Source organism: Trichomycterus rosablanca, chromosome 8, assembly GCF_030014385.1.
Source record: "Trichomycterus rosablanca isolate fTriRos1 chromosome 8, fTriRos1.hap1, whole genome shotgun sequence".
Classification (NCBI taxonomy): domain Eukaryota; kingdom Metazoa; phylum Chordata; class Actinopteri; order Siluriformes; family Trichomycteridae; genus Trichomycterus; species Trichomycterus rosablanca.
In genome coordinates, this window is record NC_085995.1 from 17,015,471 (window position 1) to 17,036,521 (window position 21,051).

The window sequence follows — 21,051 nt, forward strand, 5'->3', positions numbered from 1 at the left end:
CGTCATTGTAAACTAATTAACAGAAGTGTAAGAAAAAGAAAGGCAAAAAAAATAAGGGCAAGGGCAAGGGCAATAATGGGCGTGGCAGGTGAGCGGGTGTGCATATCCAAAAATGTTATCAATGTCTAGTTGGAACGGCGTTGATATCTCAAACTTTCAAAATATTAATGAAAGTTAACGGGGCAAAAATCGGGTGTGGCGGGTGTGCGTACCCAAAAATTTTATCCATGTTGCGGTGTCATCAGTGGGCCAGACAATTTAGAGTTGGAACAGCGTTGATTTCTTAAAATTTTTAAAAATGAATAGAAGTGAATGGGGCAAAACACTGGCGTGGCAGGTGAGCGGCTGGGCAAATCCAAATGCTGTATCCAAGTCAAGGTGTCATCAGTTGGCTGCACGATTTAGAGTTGGAACAGCGTTGATATCTAGAACTTTTAAAAAATGAATGGAAGTGAAAGGGACAAAAAAAAAAAAAAAATACAGCGTGACAGGTTTCCAAGACAGATGACTGTATCTGTGTCCATGGTGTCATTTAAGCAGAACTTCAGTATATCAGTATATCAAAAAATGAATGGAGGTCAGTGGGGCCCAAAACGATCAAAAATAACAGGCGAGCGGATCCAAAAATTGTATAAAAGCCGTCTTGTCATCAACGAGCCAAACGATTTAGAGTTGGAACGGCGTCAATATCTCGAAAATTGCAAACAGATAACAATAGTGTGATAGCTTAGTGCAATCACACAAATTAACAGGAGTGTACAAAAACACTAAATCAATCGTGTATTGTGCTTAAAACACTGTTGTGAGCTTCTTTGAAGCTAAAAATGCATCTAGCAATGCCAATATAAACTAATTAACAGGAGTGTACAAATACACTCGTTTATTGTGCTTAAAACACTTTTGAGCTTCTCTGAAGCTGAAAATGCATGTGGCAATGTCAGTATAAACTAAATAACAGAAGTGTACAACAATAAAGCCCATGTATTGTACCTGAAACACTATTTTGAGCTTGTTTAAGGCTGACAATGCAGCTGAAAAAACACAGTTTTGAGCTGTGTGAGCTTGTCTGAAGCTGACGATGTAGCTGAGAAAAAGACAGTTTTGAGCTTATTGTTGCATCTGGCAACAATAAATTCGAAATTTCCAAAAAATGAATAAAAGTGAAAAGGATAAACAAACAACAAAAACAGCGTGGCAGGTTTCCAAGACAAATGACTGTATCTGTCTCCAATGTGTCATTTAAGCAGAAGTTCAGTATATCAACCATAAACCTGCCATTCAAAAAAGGAATGGATATCAATGGGGCCCAAAATGATCAAAAATAATACGCGAGCGGATCAAAAAACTGTATACTTGTCATCAACGAGCCAAACCATTTAGAGTTGGAACGGCGTCAATATCTCGAAAATTGCAAACAGATAACAGGAGTGTACAAAAACACTAAAACAATCGTGTATTGTGCTTAAAACCCTGTTGTGAGCTTCTTTGAAGCTAAAAAAGCATCTAGCAATGCCAATATAAACTAATTAACAGGAGTGTACAAATACACTTGTTGATTGTGCTTAAAACACTTTTGAGCTTCTCTGAAGCTGAAAATGCATGTGGCAATGTCAGCATAAACAAGTGTACAACAATAAAGCCCATGTATTGTACCTGAAACACTATTTTGAGCTTGTTTAAAGCTGACAATGCAGCTGAAAAAACACAGTTTTGAGCTCAACTGAATATAAAAATGCATATGGCAATGTCAGTATAAAATATATAACAGCACAACTCGTGTTTTGTGCTTAAATCACAACTGTGATTTAAGCACAAAGTTGTGATTTAAGCTTTAGAGCTTAGAGTTGTGATTTAAGCTTTAGAGCTTATCTAAAGCTGACCACTTGTTCATTGTGCTTAAAACACTCGTTTAAGTTTGTCTGAAGCTGAAACTGCATCTGGCAATGTCAGTATAAACTGGAGAAGTGCAGTTTTTGAAGAAAATGCGAGTATGATTGCAGCTACGGCTGGTGACCGTAGGTGCGTATCCAAAAATAAAGGAACAGTGGTAGCCTAGTGGGTAGGGCTTTGGGCTATCAACCAATCAAAAGATTTTCATTGTACTGTACAACTGTGGATGTATACATGACAAATAAAGTACAGTATATGTATCTATATCATCAAAAATTGCAAAGTCGCAATGTCTTGATTTAGATCTGGAACGACTTTGATATCTCGAAATTTCAAATATTAATGGAAGTAAAAAGTTCTTAAAAAATGAACAAAAAAAAAAAACGGGCGAGGCCGGTTTCCAGGACAGATGACTGTATCTGTGTCCATGCTGTCATTTAAGCAGAAGTTCAGTATATCAACCTGCCATTCAACAAAATGAATGGAGGTAAATGGGTCCAAAAACGATAAAAAAAAAAAAAAACATGAGGACGGATCCTGTAACAGTATACAAGCAGTTGTGTCATCAATGAGCCGAACGATTTAGAGTTGGAACGGCGTCAGTATCTCAAAATTTACAAGCAGATGACAATAGTATGATTGCCTAGTGCAGTCACACAAATTAACAGGAGTGTACAAAAACACTAAAACAATCGTGTATTGTGCGTAAAACAATGTTCTCTGAAGCTGAAAATGCATCTGGCAATGTCAGCAAAAACTAATTTACAGAAGTATACAAATACAATAAAAAAACGTGTATTGTGCTTAAAACACTTTTGAGCTTCTCTGAAGCTTAAAATGCATATGGCAATGTCAATATAAACTAATCAACAGGAGCGTTCAAAAACTAAAACACTTGTTTATTGTGCGTAAAACACTCGTTTGAGTTTTTCTGAAGCTGAAAATGCCTGGCAATGTCAATATGAACTAGAGAACTGCAATTTTTGAAGAAAATGCGAGTATGATTGCAGCAACGGCTGGTGACCGTAGGTGCGTATCCAAAAATTAAGGAACAGTGGTAGCCTAGTGGGTAGTGCTTTGGGCTATCAACCGGAAGATTTTCATTTCACTGTACAACTGTATATGTTAATATGACAAATAAAGTATATCTATCTATATCTTAAAAAAATTGCAATGTCGCAATGTCTTGATTTAGGTCTGGAACGACTCTGATATCTCGAAATTTCAAAAGATTAATGGAAGTGAATAGTTTAAAAAAAAATGAAAGTGAAAGGGACAAAAAAAACGGGTGAGGCAAGTTTCCAAGACAGATGACTGTATCTGTGTCCATGCTGTCATTTAAGCAGAAGTCCAGTATATCAACCTGCCATTCAAAAAAATGAATTGAGGTCAATTGGTCCAAAAATGATTAAAAAATAAAAAACAGGTGAGTGGAAATGTCAGTATAAACTAATTAACAGAAGTGTACAAAAACAATAAAAAGCATGTGTATTGTACTTGAAACACTGTTGTGAGCTTGTCTAAAGCTGACAATGCAGCTGAGAAAAAGACAGGCTTGTCCGAAGCTGGAACTGCATCTGTCAATAAGTGTACAAAAACAATAAAACACTCGTGCAATGTTAAAACATTGTTTTGAGCTTCTCCGAAGATGAAAATGCATGTGGCAATGTCAGTATAGACTAATTAACAAGAGCATACAGAAACACTAAAACACTCGTGTAATGTGCTTGAAAAACTATTTTAAGTTCCTCTGAAGCAGAAAATGCATCTGGAAATGTCAGTATAAAATAATTAACAGTAGTGTATAACAACACTGAAACACTCATGTATTGTGCTTTATACAACAGGTAGTTCCGACCTTACAATCTGATTGGTTGAGAAGCGTTCTAAACGTGCTGATATTCGTGATAACAGCACGGTCTTTTCACACCACAATGGTATTACTCCTCTGACGCGTTGCCATTAACGACAAGCTTCATGCACATAAACGCGCACGCAGGCGACACAGCCTTTTTTTCCCCGGTCGCGTTTTAAATCCGTTATCTGATACACAATCATCTAGTGCACTGTGTAGGGAACATAACCAATTGTCTAATTCACTCTCTAGTGCACTATGTAGGGAACATAACCAATTGTCTAATTCACTATACTATGTAGGGAACATATATCCATGATCTGATACACAATCTAGTGCACTATGTAGGGAACATTAATGTGTTTGTAACAAGAACAGTTAGTTAAGCCCTAGTAGTTCTGTTTTCATCCATAGCCTTTGGTGTGTGCGAGAGGTTTTTTTATTTCTTTTCTTGCTTTCTTCTTGTTGTTGTTCTTACCTCCCTGAAATGAGTTTTTGCAACTTGGGATGTCTGCTTTGTAGTGTTAAACTTTATATTCGTTGTGGAACTACTTTTTGGCGGAAGGTATTGTCAATATTAAAGCATATTTAATATGAAATTCAGGGCTTCTTTGATTTATTTTCTTTCTTTATTTTGTAAAAACTGTTGTATAAAAGCAATAGAACACTCAAGGTCGTGTGTTATCGCGAATAACATCACGGCTGTGATGATCTATGGCACTCACCTTCGGTTCGTGCCTGCGACCAAATCACAGCCGTGATGTTATTCGCGATAACTCATTCCTTCTCGTGTTCTATTGCTTAATAAAACACTGTTTTGAACTTCTCTGAACTTTAAAACGTCATTGTGAACTAATTAACAGAAGTGTAAAAAAAGTTAGGCAAAAAAAAAAAAAAAAAGTGCAAGGGCAAAAATTGGGCGTGGCAGGTGAGCGGGTATGCATATCCAAATATTGTATCAGTGTCTAGTTGGAACGGCGTTGATATCTCAAACTTTCAAAATATTAATTGAAGTGAACGGGGCAACAAAACAGGTGTGGTGGTTGAGCGGGTGTGCGTACCCAAAAATGTTATCCATGTTGCGGTGTCATCAATGGGCCAGACAATTTAGAGTTGGAACGGCGTTTATTTTTTCAAAATTTTACTTAGTGCAATCACACAAATTTACAGGAGTGTACAAAAACACTAAATCAATCGTGTATTGTGCTTAAAACACTGTTGTGAGCTTCTTTGAAGCTAAAAATGCATCTAGCAATGCCAATATAAACTACTTAACAGGAGTGTACAAATACACTCGTTTATTGTGCTTAAAACACTTTTGAGCTTCTCTGAAGCTGAAAATGCATGTGGCAATGTCAGTATAAACTAAATAACAGAAGTGTACAACAATAAAGCCCATGTATTGTACCTGAAACACTATGTTGAGCTTGTTTAAAGCTGACAATGCAGCTGAAAAAACACAGTTTTGAGATCATCAGAATCTAAAAATGCATATGGCAATGTAATTATAAACTAAATAACAGGGGTGTACAAAAACACTAAAACACATGTTTAATGTTATTTAAATACTGTTTCGAGTTACTCTGAAGCAGAAAATGCATCTGGCCATGTCAATAAAATATAATTGTAAAACGGATAGTTCCGGTCCTAAAATCTGATTGGCTGAGCCGCGTTCGAAGCCGTTGTAAAATCCCCGATAAACGCACACCTAGGACCACCTCACATCATTCCATATTAATACGCCACTGAATAGAGAAAGTTAATGTTATTTTCGCCCTCACGTTGCCTAGCAACACTGTTAATCGGATTACCTTGCGTCGCGGAAGAATGCTTTATTGTAAGTTTATACACAATAAATACATTTATGATTAAACATTGTTGTATTTATTATATTTTATGTTGACCGCCGTTTTATAAAAGCAATAGCCACTCGAAACCGTACGTTACTGTTACGATTTTAGCACGGGGAATGCCAAAAACGCCATCCCCGTGCTAAAATCACAGTAACGTACGGCCTCTCGTGGCTTATTGCTTTAATAACTGGAGTGTACAAAAGAACTATGTAATTGGCTTAAAACACTGTTATGAGTTCCTCTGAAACAGAAATGCATCTGGCAATGTCAATATAAAATACAATTAAAAAGAATGTACAAAAACACTTAAACACTCTAGTATTAAGTTTAAAACACAGTTTTAAGCTTGTATGAAGCTGAAAATGCATCTGGCAATGTCAATTATCAGGAGTTTGTACAAAAACACACAAAAAAATGCATCTTTCAACGTCTATGTAAACCAATTTATGTCATTAAATGTCTAACTAACTAAACTAGTTGACAACAAATTAAGAGCATTGTATAAAACCACAAAAATTCTCGGATAATGTGCTTATAACATTTTTTGAGCTTGTCTGAAACTGATAATGCATCTGGCAATGTCATTATAAACTAATTTACAAAAGTGTACAATAACACTCGTACATTGTGTTTAAAACACGGTTTTGAGCTTGTTTGAAAATTAAAATTCATCTGGCAATTTCAATAACTAAACAGGAGTGTACAATAACATTAAAACACGTGTATTGTGCTAAAACACTTTTTTGAGCCTGTATGAGGCTGAAAATGCATCAGGCAATGTCAATGTAAACTAATTAACACAAGTGTACAACAACACTAAAACGCTTGTCTAAAATGCTTACAACACTGGAGTTAGTATGATGCTGAAAATTCTGAAAAATTAAAATTAAATTTTTAAAACAATTGTGAGTTGTTCCTATAACACTGTCTGTTTTTAGTTCCTCTGAAAAAGACCTAATTAACAAGAGTGTAACAATGTAATTAACAATATATGTATTGTTAAGTATTGTTCTTAAAACACTGTTTTGATTTCTTTTGATGCAGAACAAGCATCTGGCAATGTCAATGTAAAATACAATGTTTTGAGCTTGGCTGAATCTGAAAATGCATCTTGCAATATCAAAATAAAATTATTAACCAGGTTTGTACAAAAACATTGAAACAAGTGTATTGTTTTTAAAACACTGTTTTGAGTTCCTTTAATGCAGAAAATGCATCTGGCAATGTCAATGTAATAACAGATGTGCACTAAAACATTAAAACTCTGTGTAATGTGCTTAATACACTGTTTTATCAGAATCAGAATACTTTATTGAGGGAAATTGCAGTTCTTCCAGTGGCACCCATTTATGTAGAAAGAATAAACACTCTACTAGCTTAAAACAAAGAAAAAAGACGTAAAATTTGCAGATAGAAAATAAAGAGTTATTTAACAAAAAATTAAATAATTAAAATACTTAAATCATTATTATTGCACATATGAATAACGAATATTGCACAGATGAACCATAGTGTCACACATTAAGGGAGGAATTATAGAGTTTGATGGCCAAAGGTAGAAAAGACTTCCTGTGGCGCTCTGTGGTGCATTTTGGTAGAATGAGTCTTGCACTGAATGTGCTCCTTTGTCTCATCACTGTGTCACAAAGTGGGTGGGAGCCATTGTTCATAATAACCTGCAGCTTAGACTCCTCTCCGATACTGCTGTCAGAGAGTCCAGCTCCTCACCCACAACATCACCGGCCTTGCGGATCAATTTGTTGAGTCTGTTGGAATCTGCCACCCTTAGCCTGCTTCCCAAGCATGCAACAGCATAGAGGATAGCACTCGCTACCACAGACTCATAGAAGATCTTGAGCATAGTCTGGCAGATGTTGAAGGCATTCAGGCGATTCAAAAATTAGAGACGACTTTGGCCCTTCCTGTAGAGGGCATCAGTGTTCTTATCCCAGTCCAGTTTATTGTCAATGTGCACTCCCAGACATTTGTAATCCTTCACAATGTCCACACTGACCCTCCTCTTCTGAAGATGAAAATGCTCCTGGTAGAGTGAATAAACACTTATTAACAGGAGAGTACAAAAACAATAAAACACGTTTGTATTGTGATTTAAACACTGCTTTGAGTTCCTCTGAATCAGAAAATGTTTCTGGCAGAGTCAATGTAAACTCATTTCAAAAGTGTACAAAATTAGTGAAACACTTGCGTATTGTTCTTAAAACATTGTTTTGAGCTTGTCTATAAGCTTCTCTAAAACTCAAAATGAATCAGGCAATGTCAGTGTAAACCATAAGTCACCAACACGGTGCCCGCGGGCACCTGGTCGCCCGCAGGGCATGTTCCAAAATAGTACTATAGTGACTTTAGAGCTCCGTCTAAAAATAAAAATATATATTTGTGTTGCTTTTTGAATCAATGGCACTTGCATTGATGTAGATTTGAAAACGATAAAACTTAATATAAAATGTTAAAAACAGAAATGTTGGATGTTTAAATAAGCTCTGATTTGGGTGCGGAGTTTTATATCGTGCGCATAACGCTGAGACAAGCGAGCTACTACACTGACCGAGATGCGGGTTTTACCCCGAAATAATAATAATAATGAAAACACCTACAAGAAAAGCGAAAGAAAACTTCATATTTTTACAATGATTGAGAGGAACGTGGAGAGACGCTTCAGTGCGTGTTACTAAAACCTCCCTGTACATAACAGCTTTTTTTTTTTTATCGTGCATAAATGATAATAAACATGATTTGTTCTCAAATATTGTAAAGGTGATAAGTATGAACAGGACAGTATCTGACTTCGGTAAAGTTTAATATTCAACATTCGTTTGACATTCGCCATTCCGATCTATATAAATGGTTGAAAAAAAACCTAAAACCTACTTTATTTATAATTTCTTAAACAGATAAAAATAGGCAACATACTACAACATACTTATGGTAATTTTAAGATGACATTTATTTAAAGAAAGGTTCAAATGAAACCGCTGATCAAGCTCCCACTTCAGCCAACGCGTTAGGGAGCGTCATCAAACGAACTGAGAAACGTAGGACACATTTACTCGCACTTATTACAGAGAAATAAATCCATTCAAGTTTTGTAATGAATTGATGGATTAATGTCAAACTATTTTTATACAAACACATTAAATACTATAAACCATATTTAAAAAAAAATAATGTTTGTTTTTATTTTCCATTAATTTTAAAGTATCAATAAAGTATAAAAACATTTGTAAAAAATTTATAATGGAGATGAATACATAAATATCTCAAGTGTGATTTTGATCAAAATGCTACATATGTTTTCATTCATACAAAACTGTCAAGAAAGATATTTACAACAAAATCTTTCAAATATTGAAACAGATTTTGATTAATAGAGATAAATAATGTTACATGTTGAAATATATGTTTCCTACCATGGTAAATTGTTGTTAACAAGTTTTTCTGAGGAATCATTAACATATGATCAGACAGTCTCTTGATGACAGTCTCATTATGAATATTGATAATAATAATAATAATAATAATAATAATAATAATAATAATAATAATAATAATAATAATATCATTAAAGGTGAACCCTGCAACGTTATGTTGTTCTGGAAGTTTGTATTAAACAAGTAGCCCTTCGGATTATTCAGTACCCTTAAAGTAGCTCTTGGTCTTGAAAAGGTTGGTGACCCCTGGTATAAACTAATTAACAAGAGTGTACAGAAACACTAAAACACTCGTGTATTATGCTTCAAACACTATTTTAAGTTCCTCTGAAGCAGAAAATGCATTTGGCAATGTCAATATAAAATAATTACCATTAGTGTATAACAACACGGAAACACTCGTGTATTGTGCTTAAAACACTGTTTTGAACTAAGAAAATTAAAGGCAAAGAACATTTGGGCAAGGGCAAAAAAATGGGCGTGGCAGGTGAGCGGGTATGCATATCCAAAAATTGTATCAATGTCGAGTTGGAACGGCGTTGAAGTCTCAAACTTTTAAAATATTAATAAAAGTGAACGGGGCAAAGAAAACGGGCGTGGATGGGGATTTCAAAAAATGAATGGAAGTGAAAGGAACAAAACAACAACAAAAAAACGTCGTGGCAGATTTCTAAGACAGATGACTGTATCTGTGTTCATGGTGTCATTTAAGCAGAACTTCAGTATATCAACCATCAACCTGCCATTTAAAAATTGAATGGAGGTCAGTGGGGCCCAAAACTATCAAAAATAACAGGCGAGCGGATCCATAAACTGTATACGAGCCGTCTTGTCATCAACGAGCCACACAATTTAGAGTTGGAAAGGCGTCAATATCTCGAAAATTGCAAACAGATAACAATGGTGTGATTGCTTAGTGCAATCAAACAAATTAACAGAAGTGTACAAAAACACAAAACAATCGTGTACACAAGTGTACAAAAACAATAAAACAATAAAACACTCGTGCAATATTCTTAAAACATTGTTTTGAGCTTCTCTAAACTGAAAATGCATGTGGCAATGTCAATATAAAATAATTATATACAGTACAGGCCAAAAGTTTGGACACACCAGCCAAAAGTTTGGACACACCTTCTCTTCAATGTTTTTTCTTGATTATTTTTATTTTCTACATTGTAGATTAATACTGAAGACATACAAACTATGAAGAATTATGTAGTGAACCAAAAAGTGTTAAACAAACCAGAATATGTTTTATATTTTACCAACTCTACCTCTGCACAACCCAACTGATGGTCTCAAACACATTAAAAAAGCAACAAATTCCAAAAATTCACTCTAGACAAGGCACAAACATTTATTGAAAACCATTCCAGGTGGAAACCTAATAAAGCTGGTTGAGAAAATTTCAAAGAGTGTGCAAATCTGTCATTAAAGCAAAAGATGGCTACTTTAAAGAATCTAAAATATAAAACATATTCTGGTTTGTTTAACACTTTTTTGTTTACTACATAATTCCATATGTGTTCCTTCATAGTTTGGATGTCTTTAGTATTAATCTACAATGTAGAAAAACCACAGGAATGAGAAGGTGTGTCCAAACTTTTGGCCTGTACTGTATATGTATAACAACACTGAAACTCGTGTATTTTGCTTAAAACACTGTTTTGATTTTCTCTGAATCTTTTAACGTCATTGTAAACTAATTAACAGAAGTGTAAGAAAAAGAAAGGCAAAAAAAATAAGGGCAAGGGCAATAATGGGCGTGGCAGGTGAGCGGGTGTGCATATCCAAAAATGTTATCAATGTCTAGTTGGAACGGCGTTGATATCTCAAACTTTCAAAATATTAATGAAAGTTAACGGGGCAAAAATCGGGTGTGGCGGGTGTGCGTACCCAAAAATTTTATCCATGTTGCGGTGTCATCAGTGGGCCAGACAATGTAGAGTTGGAACGGCGTTGATTTCTTAAAATTTTTAAAAATGAATAGAAGTGAATGGGGCAAAACACTGGCGTGGCAGGTGAGCGGCTGGGCAAATCCAAATGTTGTATCCAAGTCAAGGTGTCATCAGTTGGCTGCACGATTTAGAGTTGGAACAGCGTTGATATCTAGAAAATTAAAAAAAATGAATGGAAGTGAAAGGGACAAAAAAACAACAAAAATACAGCGTGACAGGTTTCCAAGACAGATGACTGTATCTGTGTCCATGGTGTCATTTAAGCAGAACTTCAGTATATCAGTATATCAAAAAATGAATGGAGGTCAGTGGGGCCCAAAACGATCAAAAATAACAGGCGAGCGGATCCAAAAATTTTATAAAAGCCGTCTTGTCATCAACGAGCCAAACGATTTAGAGTTGGAACGGCGTCAATATCTCGAAAATTGCAAACAGATAACAATAGTGTGATTGCTTAGTGCAATCACACAAATTAACAGGAGTGTACAAAAACACTAAATCAATCGTGTATTGTGCTTAAAACACTGTTGTGAGCTTCTTTGAAGCTAAAAATGCATCTAGCATGCAAAACACAGTTTTGAGCTGTGTGAGCTTGTCTAAAGCTGACGAATGTAGCTGAGAAAAAGACAGTTTTGAGCTTATTGTTGCATCTGGCAACAATAAGTTCGAAATTTCCAAAAAATGAATGAAAGTGAAAAGGATAAACAAACAACAAAAACAGCGTGGCAGGTTTCCAAGACAAATGACTGTATCTGTCTCCAATGTGTCATTTAAGCAGAAGTTCAGTATATCAACCATAAACCTGCCATTCAAAAAATGAATGGAGATCAATGGGGCCCAAAATGATCAAAAATAATACGCGAGCGGATCAAAAAACTGTATACTTGTCATCAACGAGCCAAACCATTTAGAGTTGGAACGGCGTCAATATCTCGAAAATTGCAAACAGATAACAGGAGTGTACAAAAACACTAAAACAATCGTGTATTGTGCTTAAAACCCTGTTGTGAGCTTCTTTGAAGCTAAAAAAGCATCTAGCAATGCCAATATAAACTAATTAAAAGGAGTGTACAAATACACTCGTTGATTGTGCTTAAAACACTTTTGAGCTTCTCTGAAGCTGAAAATGCATGTGGCAATGTCAGTATAAACAAGTGTACAACAATAAAGCCCATGTATTGTACCTGAAACACTATTTTGAGCTTGTTTAAAGCTGACAATGCAGCTGAAAAAACACAGTTTTGAGCTCAACTGAATATAAAAATGCATATGGCAATGTCAGTATAAAATATATAACAGCACAACTCGTGTTTTGTGCTTAAATCACAGTTGTGAGCTTATCTAAAGCTGACCACTTGTTCATTGTGCTTAAAACACTCGTTTGAGTTTGTCTGAAGCTGAAACTGCATCTGGCAATGTCAGTATAAACTAGAGAAGTGCAGTTTTTGAAGAAAATGCGAGTATGATTGCAGCTACGGTTGGTGACCGTAGGTGCGTATCCAAAAATTAAGGAACAGTGGTAGCCTAGTGGGTAGGGCTTTGGGCTATCAACCAATCAAAAGATTTTCATTGTACTGTACAACTGTAGATGTATACATGACAAATAAAGTATATCTATCTATATCATCAAAAATTGCAAAGTCGCAATGTCTTGATTTAGATCTGGAACGACTTTGATATCTCGAAATTTCAAATATTAATGGAAGTAAATAGTTCTTAAAAAATGAAGGTGAAAGGGACAAAAAAAAAAAAAACGGGCAAGGCAGGTTTACAGGACAGATGACTGTATCTGTGTCCATGCTGTCATTTAAGCAGAAGTTCAGTATATCAACCTGCCATTCAACAAAATTAATTTACATTTACATTTTCAGCAGATGCTTTTATCCAAAGCGACTTACACAATGAGCTGAACACAATGAGCAATTGAGGGTTAAGGGCCTTGCTCAGGGACCCAACAGTGGCAACTTGGTGGTGGCGGGGCTTGAACCGGCAACCTTGTGTTTACTAGTCCAGTACCTTCACCACTGAGCTATCACTGGTTAAGGTACTGGACCAGGAGGTAAATGGGTCCAAAAACGATTTAAAAAAAACATGAGGACGGATCCTATAACAGTATACAAGCAGTTGTGTCATCAATGAGCCGAACGATTTAGAGTTGGAACGGCGTCAGTATCTCAAAATTTGCAAGCAGATGACAATAGTATGATTGCCTAGTGCAGTCACACAAATTAACAGGAGTGTACAAAAACACTAAAACAATCGTGTATTGTGCGTAAAACACTGTTCTCTGATGCTGAAAATGCATCTGGCAATGTCAGTATAAACTAATTTACAGAAGTATACAAATACAATAAAAAAACGTGTATTGTGCTTAAAACACTTTTGAGCTTCTCTGAAGCTTAAAATGCATATGGCAATGTCAATATAAACTAATCAACAGGAGTGTTCAAAAACTAAAACACTTGTTTATTGTGCTTAAAACACTCGTTTGAGTTTTTCTGAAGCTGAAAATGCCTGGCAATGTCAATATGAACTAGAGAACTGCAATTTTTGAAGAAAATGCGAGTATGATTGCAGCAACGGCTGGTGACCGTAGGTGCGTATCCAAAAATTAAGGAACAGTGGTAGCCTAGTGGGTAGTGCTTTGGGCTATCAACTGGAAGATTTTCATTTCACTGTACAACTGTATATGTTAATATGACAAATAAAGTATATCTATCTATATCTTAAAAAATTTCAGTCGCAATGTCTTGATTTAGATCTGGAACGACTCTGATATCTCGAAATGTCAAAAGATTAATGGAAGTGAATAGTTTTTTAAAGAATGAAAGTGAAAGGGACAAAAAAAACGGGTGAGGCAAGTTTCCAAGACAGATGACTGTATCTGTGTCCATGCTGTCATTTAAGCAGAAGTCCAGTATATCAACCTGCCATTCAAAAAAATGAATTGAGGTCAATTGGTCCAAAAATGATTAAAAAATAAAAAACAGGTGAGTGGAAATGTCAGTATAAACTAATTAACAGAAGTGTACAAAAACAATAAAAAGCACGTGTATTGTACTTGAAACACTGTTGTGAGCTTGTCTAAAGCTGACAATGCAGCTGAGAAAAAGACAGGCTTGAGCTTGTCCGAAGCTGGAAATGCATCTGTCAATAAGTGTACAAAAACAATAAAACACTCGTGCAATGTTAAAACATTGTTTTGAGCTTCTCCGAAGATAAAAATGTGTGTGGCAATGTCAGTATAGACTAATTAACAAGAGCGTACAGAAACACTAAAACACTCGTGTAATGTGCTTAAAACACTATTTTAAGTTCCTCTGAAGCAGAAAATGCATCTGGAAATGTCAGTATAAAATAATTAACAGTAGTGTATAACAACACTGAAACACTCATGTATTGTGCTTAAAACACTGTTTTGAACTTCTCTGAACTTTAAAACGTCATTGTAAACTAATTAACAGAAGTGTAAAAAAAAGTTTGGAACGGCGTTGATATCTCAAACTTTCAAAATATTAATTGAAGTGAACGGGGCAACAAAACAGGTGTGGTGGTTGAGCGGGTGTGCGTACCCAAAAATTGTTGCGGTGTCATCAATGGGCCAGACAATTTAGAGTTGGAACGGCGTGTATTGTGCTTAAAACACTTTTGTGAGCTTCTTTGAAGCTAAAAATGCATCTAGCAATGCCAATATAAACTAATTAACAGGAGTGTGCTAATACACTCGTTTATTATGCTTAAAACACTGTTGTGAGCTACTATGAAACTGAAAATGCATGTGGCAATGTCAGTATGAACTAATTATCAAAAATGTACAACAATATAGCCCATGTATTGTATCTGAAACACTCTTTTGAGCTTGTTTTAAGCTGACAATGCAGCTGAAAAAACACAGTTTTGAGATCATCTGAATCTAAAAATGCATATGGCAATGTAATTATAAACTAAATAACAGGGGTGTACAAAAACACTAAAACACATGTTTAATGTTATTTAAACACTGTTTCGAGTTACTCTGAAGCAGAAAATGCATCTGGCCATGTCAATAAAATATAAATAACTGGAGTGTACAAAAAAACTAAAACACTTATGTAATTGGCTTAAAACACTGTTATGAGTTCCTCTGAAACAGAAATGCATCTGGCAATGAAGCTGAAAATGCATCTGGCAATGTCAATTATCAGGAGTTTGTACAAAAACACACAAAAAAATGCATCTTTCAACGTCTATGTAAACCAATTTATGTCATTAAATGTCTAACTAACTAAACTAGTTGACAACAAATTAATAGCATTGTATAAAATCACTAAAATTCTCGGATAATGTGCTTATAACATTTTTGGAGCTTGTCTGAAACTGATAATGCATCTGGCAATGTCATTATAAACTAATTTACAAAAGTGTACAATAACACTCGTACATTGTGTTTAAAACACGGTTTTGAGCTTGTTTGAAAATTAAAATTCATCTGGCAATTTCAATGACTAAACAGGAGTGTAAAATAACATTAAAACACGTGTATTGTGCTAAAACACTTTTTTGAGCCTGTATGAGGCTGAAAATGCATCAGGCAATGTCAATGTAAACTAATTAACACAAGTGTACAACAACACTTGTACACTTGTGCACTTGTACAATTGTGAGTTGTTCCTATAACACTGTTTTTAGTTTCTCTGAAAAAGACCTAATTAACAAGAGTGTAACAATATAATTAACAATATATGTATTGTTAAGTATTGTTCTTAAAACACTGTTTTGATTTCTTTTGATGCAGAACAAGCATCTGGCAATGTCAATGTAAAATACAATGTTTTGAGCTTGGCTGAATCTGAAAATGCATCTTGCAATATCAAAATAAAATTATTAACCAGGTTTGTACAAAAACATTAAAACACAAGTGTATTGTTTTTAAAACACTGTTTTGAGTTCCTTTAATGCAGAAAATGCATCTGGCAATGTCAATGTAATAACAGATGTGTACTAAAACATTAAAACTCTGTGTAATGTGCTTAATACACTGTTTTATTAGAATCAGAATACTTTATTGAGGGAAATTGCAGTTCTTCCAGTGGCACCCATTTATGTAGAAAGAATAAACACTCTACTAGCTTAAAACAAAGAAAAAAGACGTAAAATTTGCAAATAGAAAATAAAGAGTTATTTAACAAAAAATTAAATAATTAAAATACTTAAATCATTATTATTGCACATATGAATAACGAATATTGCACAGATGAACCATAGTGTCACACATTAAGGGAGGAATTATAGAGTTTGATGGCCACAGGTAGAAAAGACTTCCTGTGGCGCTCTGTGGTGCATTTTGGTAGAATGAGTCTTGCACTGAATGTGCTCCTTTGTCTCATCACTGTGTCACAAAGTGGGTGGGAGCCATTATTCATAATAACCTGCAGCTTAGACTCCTCTCCGATACTGCTGTCAGAGAGTCCAGCTCCTCACCCACAACATCACCGGCCTTGCGGATCAATTTGTTGAGTCTGTTGGAATCTGCCACCCTTAGCCTGCTTCCCAAGCATGCAACAGCATAGAGAGGATAGCACTCGCTACCACAGACTCATAGAAGATCTTGAGCATAGTCTGGCAGATGATGTTGAAGGCCTTCAGGCGATTCATGTAGAGGGCATCAGTGTTCTTATCCCAGTCCAGTTTATTGTCAATGTGCACTCCCAGACATTTGTAATCCTTCACAATGTCCACACTGACCCTCCTCTTCTGAAGATGAAAATGCTCCTGGTAGAGTGAGTAAACACTTATTAACAGGAGAGTACAAAAACAATATAACACGTTTGTATTGTGATTTAAACACTGCTTTGAGTTCCTCTGAATCAGAAAATGTTTCTGGCAGAGTCAATGTAAACTTATTTCAAGAGTGTACAAAATTAGTGAAACACTTGCGTATTGTTCTTAAAACATTGTTTTGAGCTTGTCTATAAGCTTCTCTAAAACTCAAAATGAATCAGGCAATGTCAGTGTAAACCAGGGGTCACCAACACGGTGCCCGCGGGCACCTGGTCGCCCGCAGGGCATGTTCCAAAATAGTACTATAGTGACTTTAGAGCTCCGTCTAAAAATAAAAATATATATTTGTGTTGCTTTTTAAATCAATGGCACTTGCATTGATGTAGATTTGAAAACGATAAAACTGAATATAAAATGTTAAAAACAGAAATGTTGGATGTTTATATAAGCTCTGATTTGGGTGCGGAGTTTTATATCGTGCGCATAACGCTGAGACAAGCGAGCTACGCATGCGCAGCTACTACACTGACCGAGATGCGGGTTTTACCAAGAAATAATAATAATAATGAAAACACCTACAAGAAAAGCGAAAGAAAACTTCATATTTTTACAATGATTGAGAGGAACGTGGAGAGACGCTTCAGGGTCCGTGTACCTTTGGTAATACGTTTTTTACTTTAAATCCCAAAGTTGAAAAACAAGAAAACGGGTCGTTTTTTGTTTTTCGTTTCAAAAACCAATACTGAAAAACGGGAAAATGGGGGCGTTATTCGTCTTTCGTTTTAAGATCAAAAATCAAATAACAAATAAGCAGAAATTGAAAAACGGGTCGTATTTTAATTTTCCAAAATCAACATTTTTTATCAGTTCAACCAGAAATAAAAGTGCGAGCGCGTGCACGTGCTGAGGTGCGTGTACACGCTTCATATAAAGTGTAAATCAGGTACAAGTGTTGAGAAGACGGAGCAAAAAGTCATAATAACGTTACACCGCGTCCTCTGTTCTGACTTTTGTGTCTGCTGTACTTTTTCCTGCTTTTGTAATTCACACAAGAACTATTTATCCTAAAAAAAATAGGGGGCTATTCTAAGAAAAAGAATGCTGCATTATTTTTTACGTTATTATTATTATTACCGTATAGGACTCAGTTCTGTAATACAGGCATAACTAATCGTACATGTCACATAGTGGTGGTAAATTCGGTTCATTTTATGGACTCGGGTTAGTCTGAGTCACTCAGTGATGTGATTCGGTTCACTTGAGTCACTTGTACTGACGTCTTGATTGCGATTGATTTACTGCATGAAAATACATCCAAATATCACTTGTCTTCCATGCACTCAGAGCCAGTGCCAATCAGAGGACTCATAGGATCCGGGTTCATTGAGATCTCGGACTCGTGATTCCTGATTCAGTACGAAGATTCGAATCCTTAACCGAGGCGATTCAATTATTCTTGTTCTCGGCCAGTAAACATCCAAAAATTAATAAAATTGCACGAACTAACTCTGCAGTAAACAAGGAGCAACAACAATCAAATGTATTTGTAATAGTTTCACCGTGACATGTACGATTAGTTCTTATTACAGAATCGAGTTCTATTCTCGACCCTGAAGGGTCCGTGTACCTTTGGTAATTCGTTTTTCACTTTAAATCCCAAAGTTGAAAAACAAGAAAACGGGTCGTTTTTAGTTTTTTCGTTTCAAAAACCAATACTGAAAAACGGGAAAACGGGGCGTTATTCGTTTTTCGTTTTAAGATCAAAAATCAAATAACAAATAAGCAGAAATTGAAAAACGGGTCGTATTTTAATTTTCCAAAATCAACATTTTTTATCAGTTCAACCAGAAATAAAAGTGGGAGCGCGTGCACGTGCTGAGGTGCGTGTACACGCTTCATATAAAGTGTAAATCAGGTACAAGTGTTGAGAAGACGGAGCAAAAAGTCATAATAACGTTACGCCGCGTCCCCTGTTATATTACCGTAATACAGGCAATACCGTAATACAGGCTTATTTGTTATTTGATTTTCGTACATGTCACGGTGAAGCTATTACAACATCTAATGCTTCTTTTTAATCAGTGTTCTGCCTATTATTTACCACATAACTTTTAGAAATATATTTGATTGTTGTTGCTCCTTGTTCACTGCAGAGTTAGTTCGTGCAATTTTATAAATTTTTGGATGTTTATTGGCCGAGAACAAGAAATATTGAATCGCCTCGGTTAAGGATTCGAATCTTCGTACTGAATCAGGAATCACGAGTCCGAGATCTCAATGAACCCGGATCCTATGAGTCCTCTGATTGGCACTGGCTCTGAGTGCACGGAAGATAAGTGATATTTGGATGCATTTTCATGCAGTAAATCAATCTCAATCAAGATGGCAGTACAAGTGACTCAAGTGAACCGAATCACATTACTGAGTGACTCAGACTAACCCGAGTCCATAAAATAAACCGAATTTACCACCACTGTGACATGTACGATTAGTTATGCCTGTATTACAGAACTGAGTCCTATACGGTAATAATAATAGTAATAGGATAAATAGTTCTTGTGTGAATAACAAAGGCAGGAAAAAGTACAGCAGACACAAAAGTCAGAACAGGGGACGCGGTGTAACGTTATTGTAACTTTTTGCTCCGTCTTCTCAACACTTGTACCTGATTTACACTTTATATGAAGCGTGTACACGCACCTCAGCACGTGCACGCGCTCGCTCTTTTATTTCTGGTTGAACTGATAAAAAATGTTGATTTTGGAAAATTAAAATACGACCCGTTTTTCAATTTCTGCTTATTTGTTATTGATTTTTGATCTTAAAACGAAACACGAATAACGCCCCGTTTTCCCGTTTTTCAGTATTGGTTTTTGAAACGAAAAACAAAAAACGACCCGTTTTCTTGTTTTTCAACTTTGGGATTTAAAGTGAAAAACGAATTACCAAAGGTACACGGACCCTTCAGTGCGTGTTACTAAAACCTCCCTGTACATAACAGCTTTCTTTTTTTTAATCGTGCATAAATGATAATAAACATGATTTGTTCTCAAATGTTGTAAAGGTGATAAGTTTAAACAGGACAGTATCTGACTGCGGTAAAGTTTTAAATTCAACATTCGTTTGACATTCGCCATTCCGATCTATATAAATGGTTGAAAAAACACCTAAAACCTACTTTATTTATAATTTCTTAAACAGATAAAAATAGGCAACATACAACAACATACTTATGGTAATTTTAAGATGACATTTATTTAAAGAAAGGTTAAAATGAAACCGCTGATCAAGCTCCCACTTCAGCCAACGCGTTAGGGAGCGTCATCAAACTAACTGAGAAACGTAGGACACATTTACTCTGCACTTATTACAGATAAATAAATCCATTCAAGTTTTGTAATGAATTGATGGATTAATGTCAAACTATTTTTATACAAACACATTAAATACTACAAACCATATTTAAAAAAAAAATAATGTTTGTTTTTATTTTCCATTAATTTTAAAGTATCAATAAAGTATAAAAACATTTGTCAAAAATTTATAATGGAGATGAATACATAAAGATCTCAAGTGTGATTTTGATCAAAATGCTACATATGTTTTCATTCATACAAAACTGTCAAGAAAGATATTTACAACAAAATCTTTCAAATATTGAAACTTTGATTAATAGAGATAAATAATGTTACATGTTGAAATATATGTTTCCTACCATGGTAAATTGTTGTTAACAAGTTTTTCTGAGGAATCATTTACATATGATCAGACAGTCTCTTGATGACAGTCTCAATATGAATATTGATAATAATAATAATAATAATAATAATAATAATAATAATAATAATATCATTAAAGGTGAACCCTGCAACGTTATGTTGTTCTGGAAGTTTGTATTAAACAAGTAGCCCTTCGGATTATTCAGTACCCTAGCTCTTGGTCTTGAAAAGGTTGGTGACCCCTGGTTTACATTGACATTGCCAGATTCATTCGGATTATTCAGTACCCTAGCTCTTGGTCTTGAAAAGGTTGGTGACCCCTGGTTTACATTGACATTGCCAGATTCATATTCAGCTTTAGACAAGGACAAATTAATCTTTTGAATACAATTTACTAGTGCTGTAGTGTACACTTCTTTTTTAGTGTACACTACTGTTAATTAATTTATTCTAAAATTGCTAGATGCATATTCAGCTTTAGAGAAGCAAAAAACAGTGTTTAAAGCACACTACAATTTTTTCTTAATTAAAACAATAATATCAGTTATTTTTGGAACAAAACAC

At 35.2% G+C, this 21,051-nt stretch overlaps 1 protein-coding gene across 1 annotated transcript in view; it reads right to left on the reverse strand.

Moving 5' to 3' along the window:
* Positions 1-7,498: 7,498 nt before the first annotated feature.
* The window catches only part of LOC134319687 (stress-70 protein, mitochondrial-like), a 62,504-nt gene continuing 48,951 nt past the window's right edge, over positions 7,499-21,051 (reverse strand). Inside the window, exons 11-12 of the mRNA XM_063000979.1 lie at positions 16,577-16,759; positions 7,499-7,639 (exon numbers count right to left, since the gene is read on the reverse strand). Coding sequence (XP_062857049.1) covers positions 7,499-7,639; positions 16,577-16,759 — 324 coding nt within the window. The remainder of the gene's footprint in view (positions 7,640-16,576; positions 16,760-21,051) is intronic.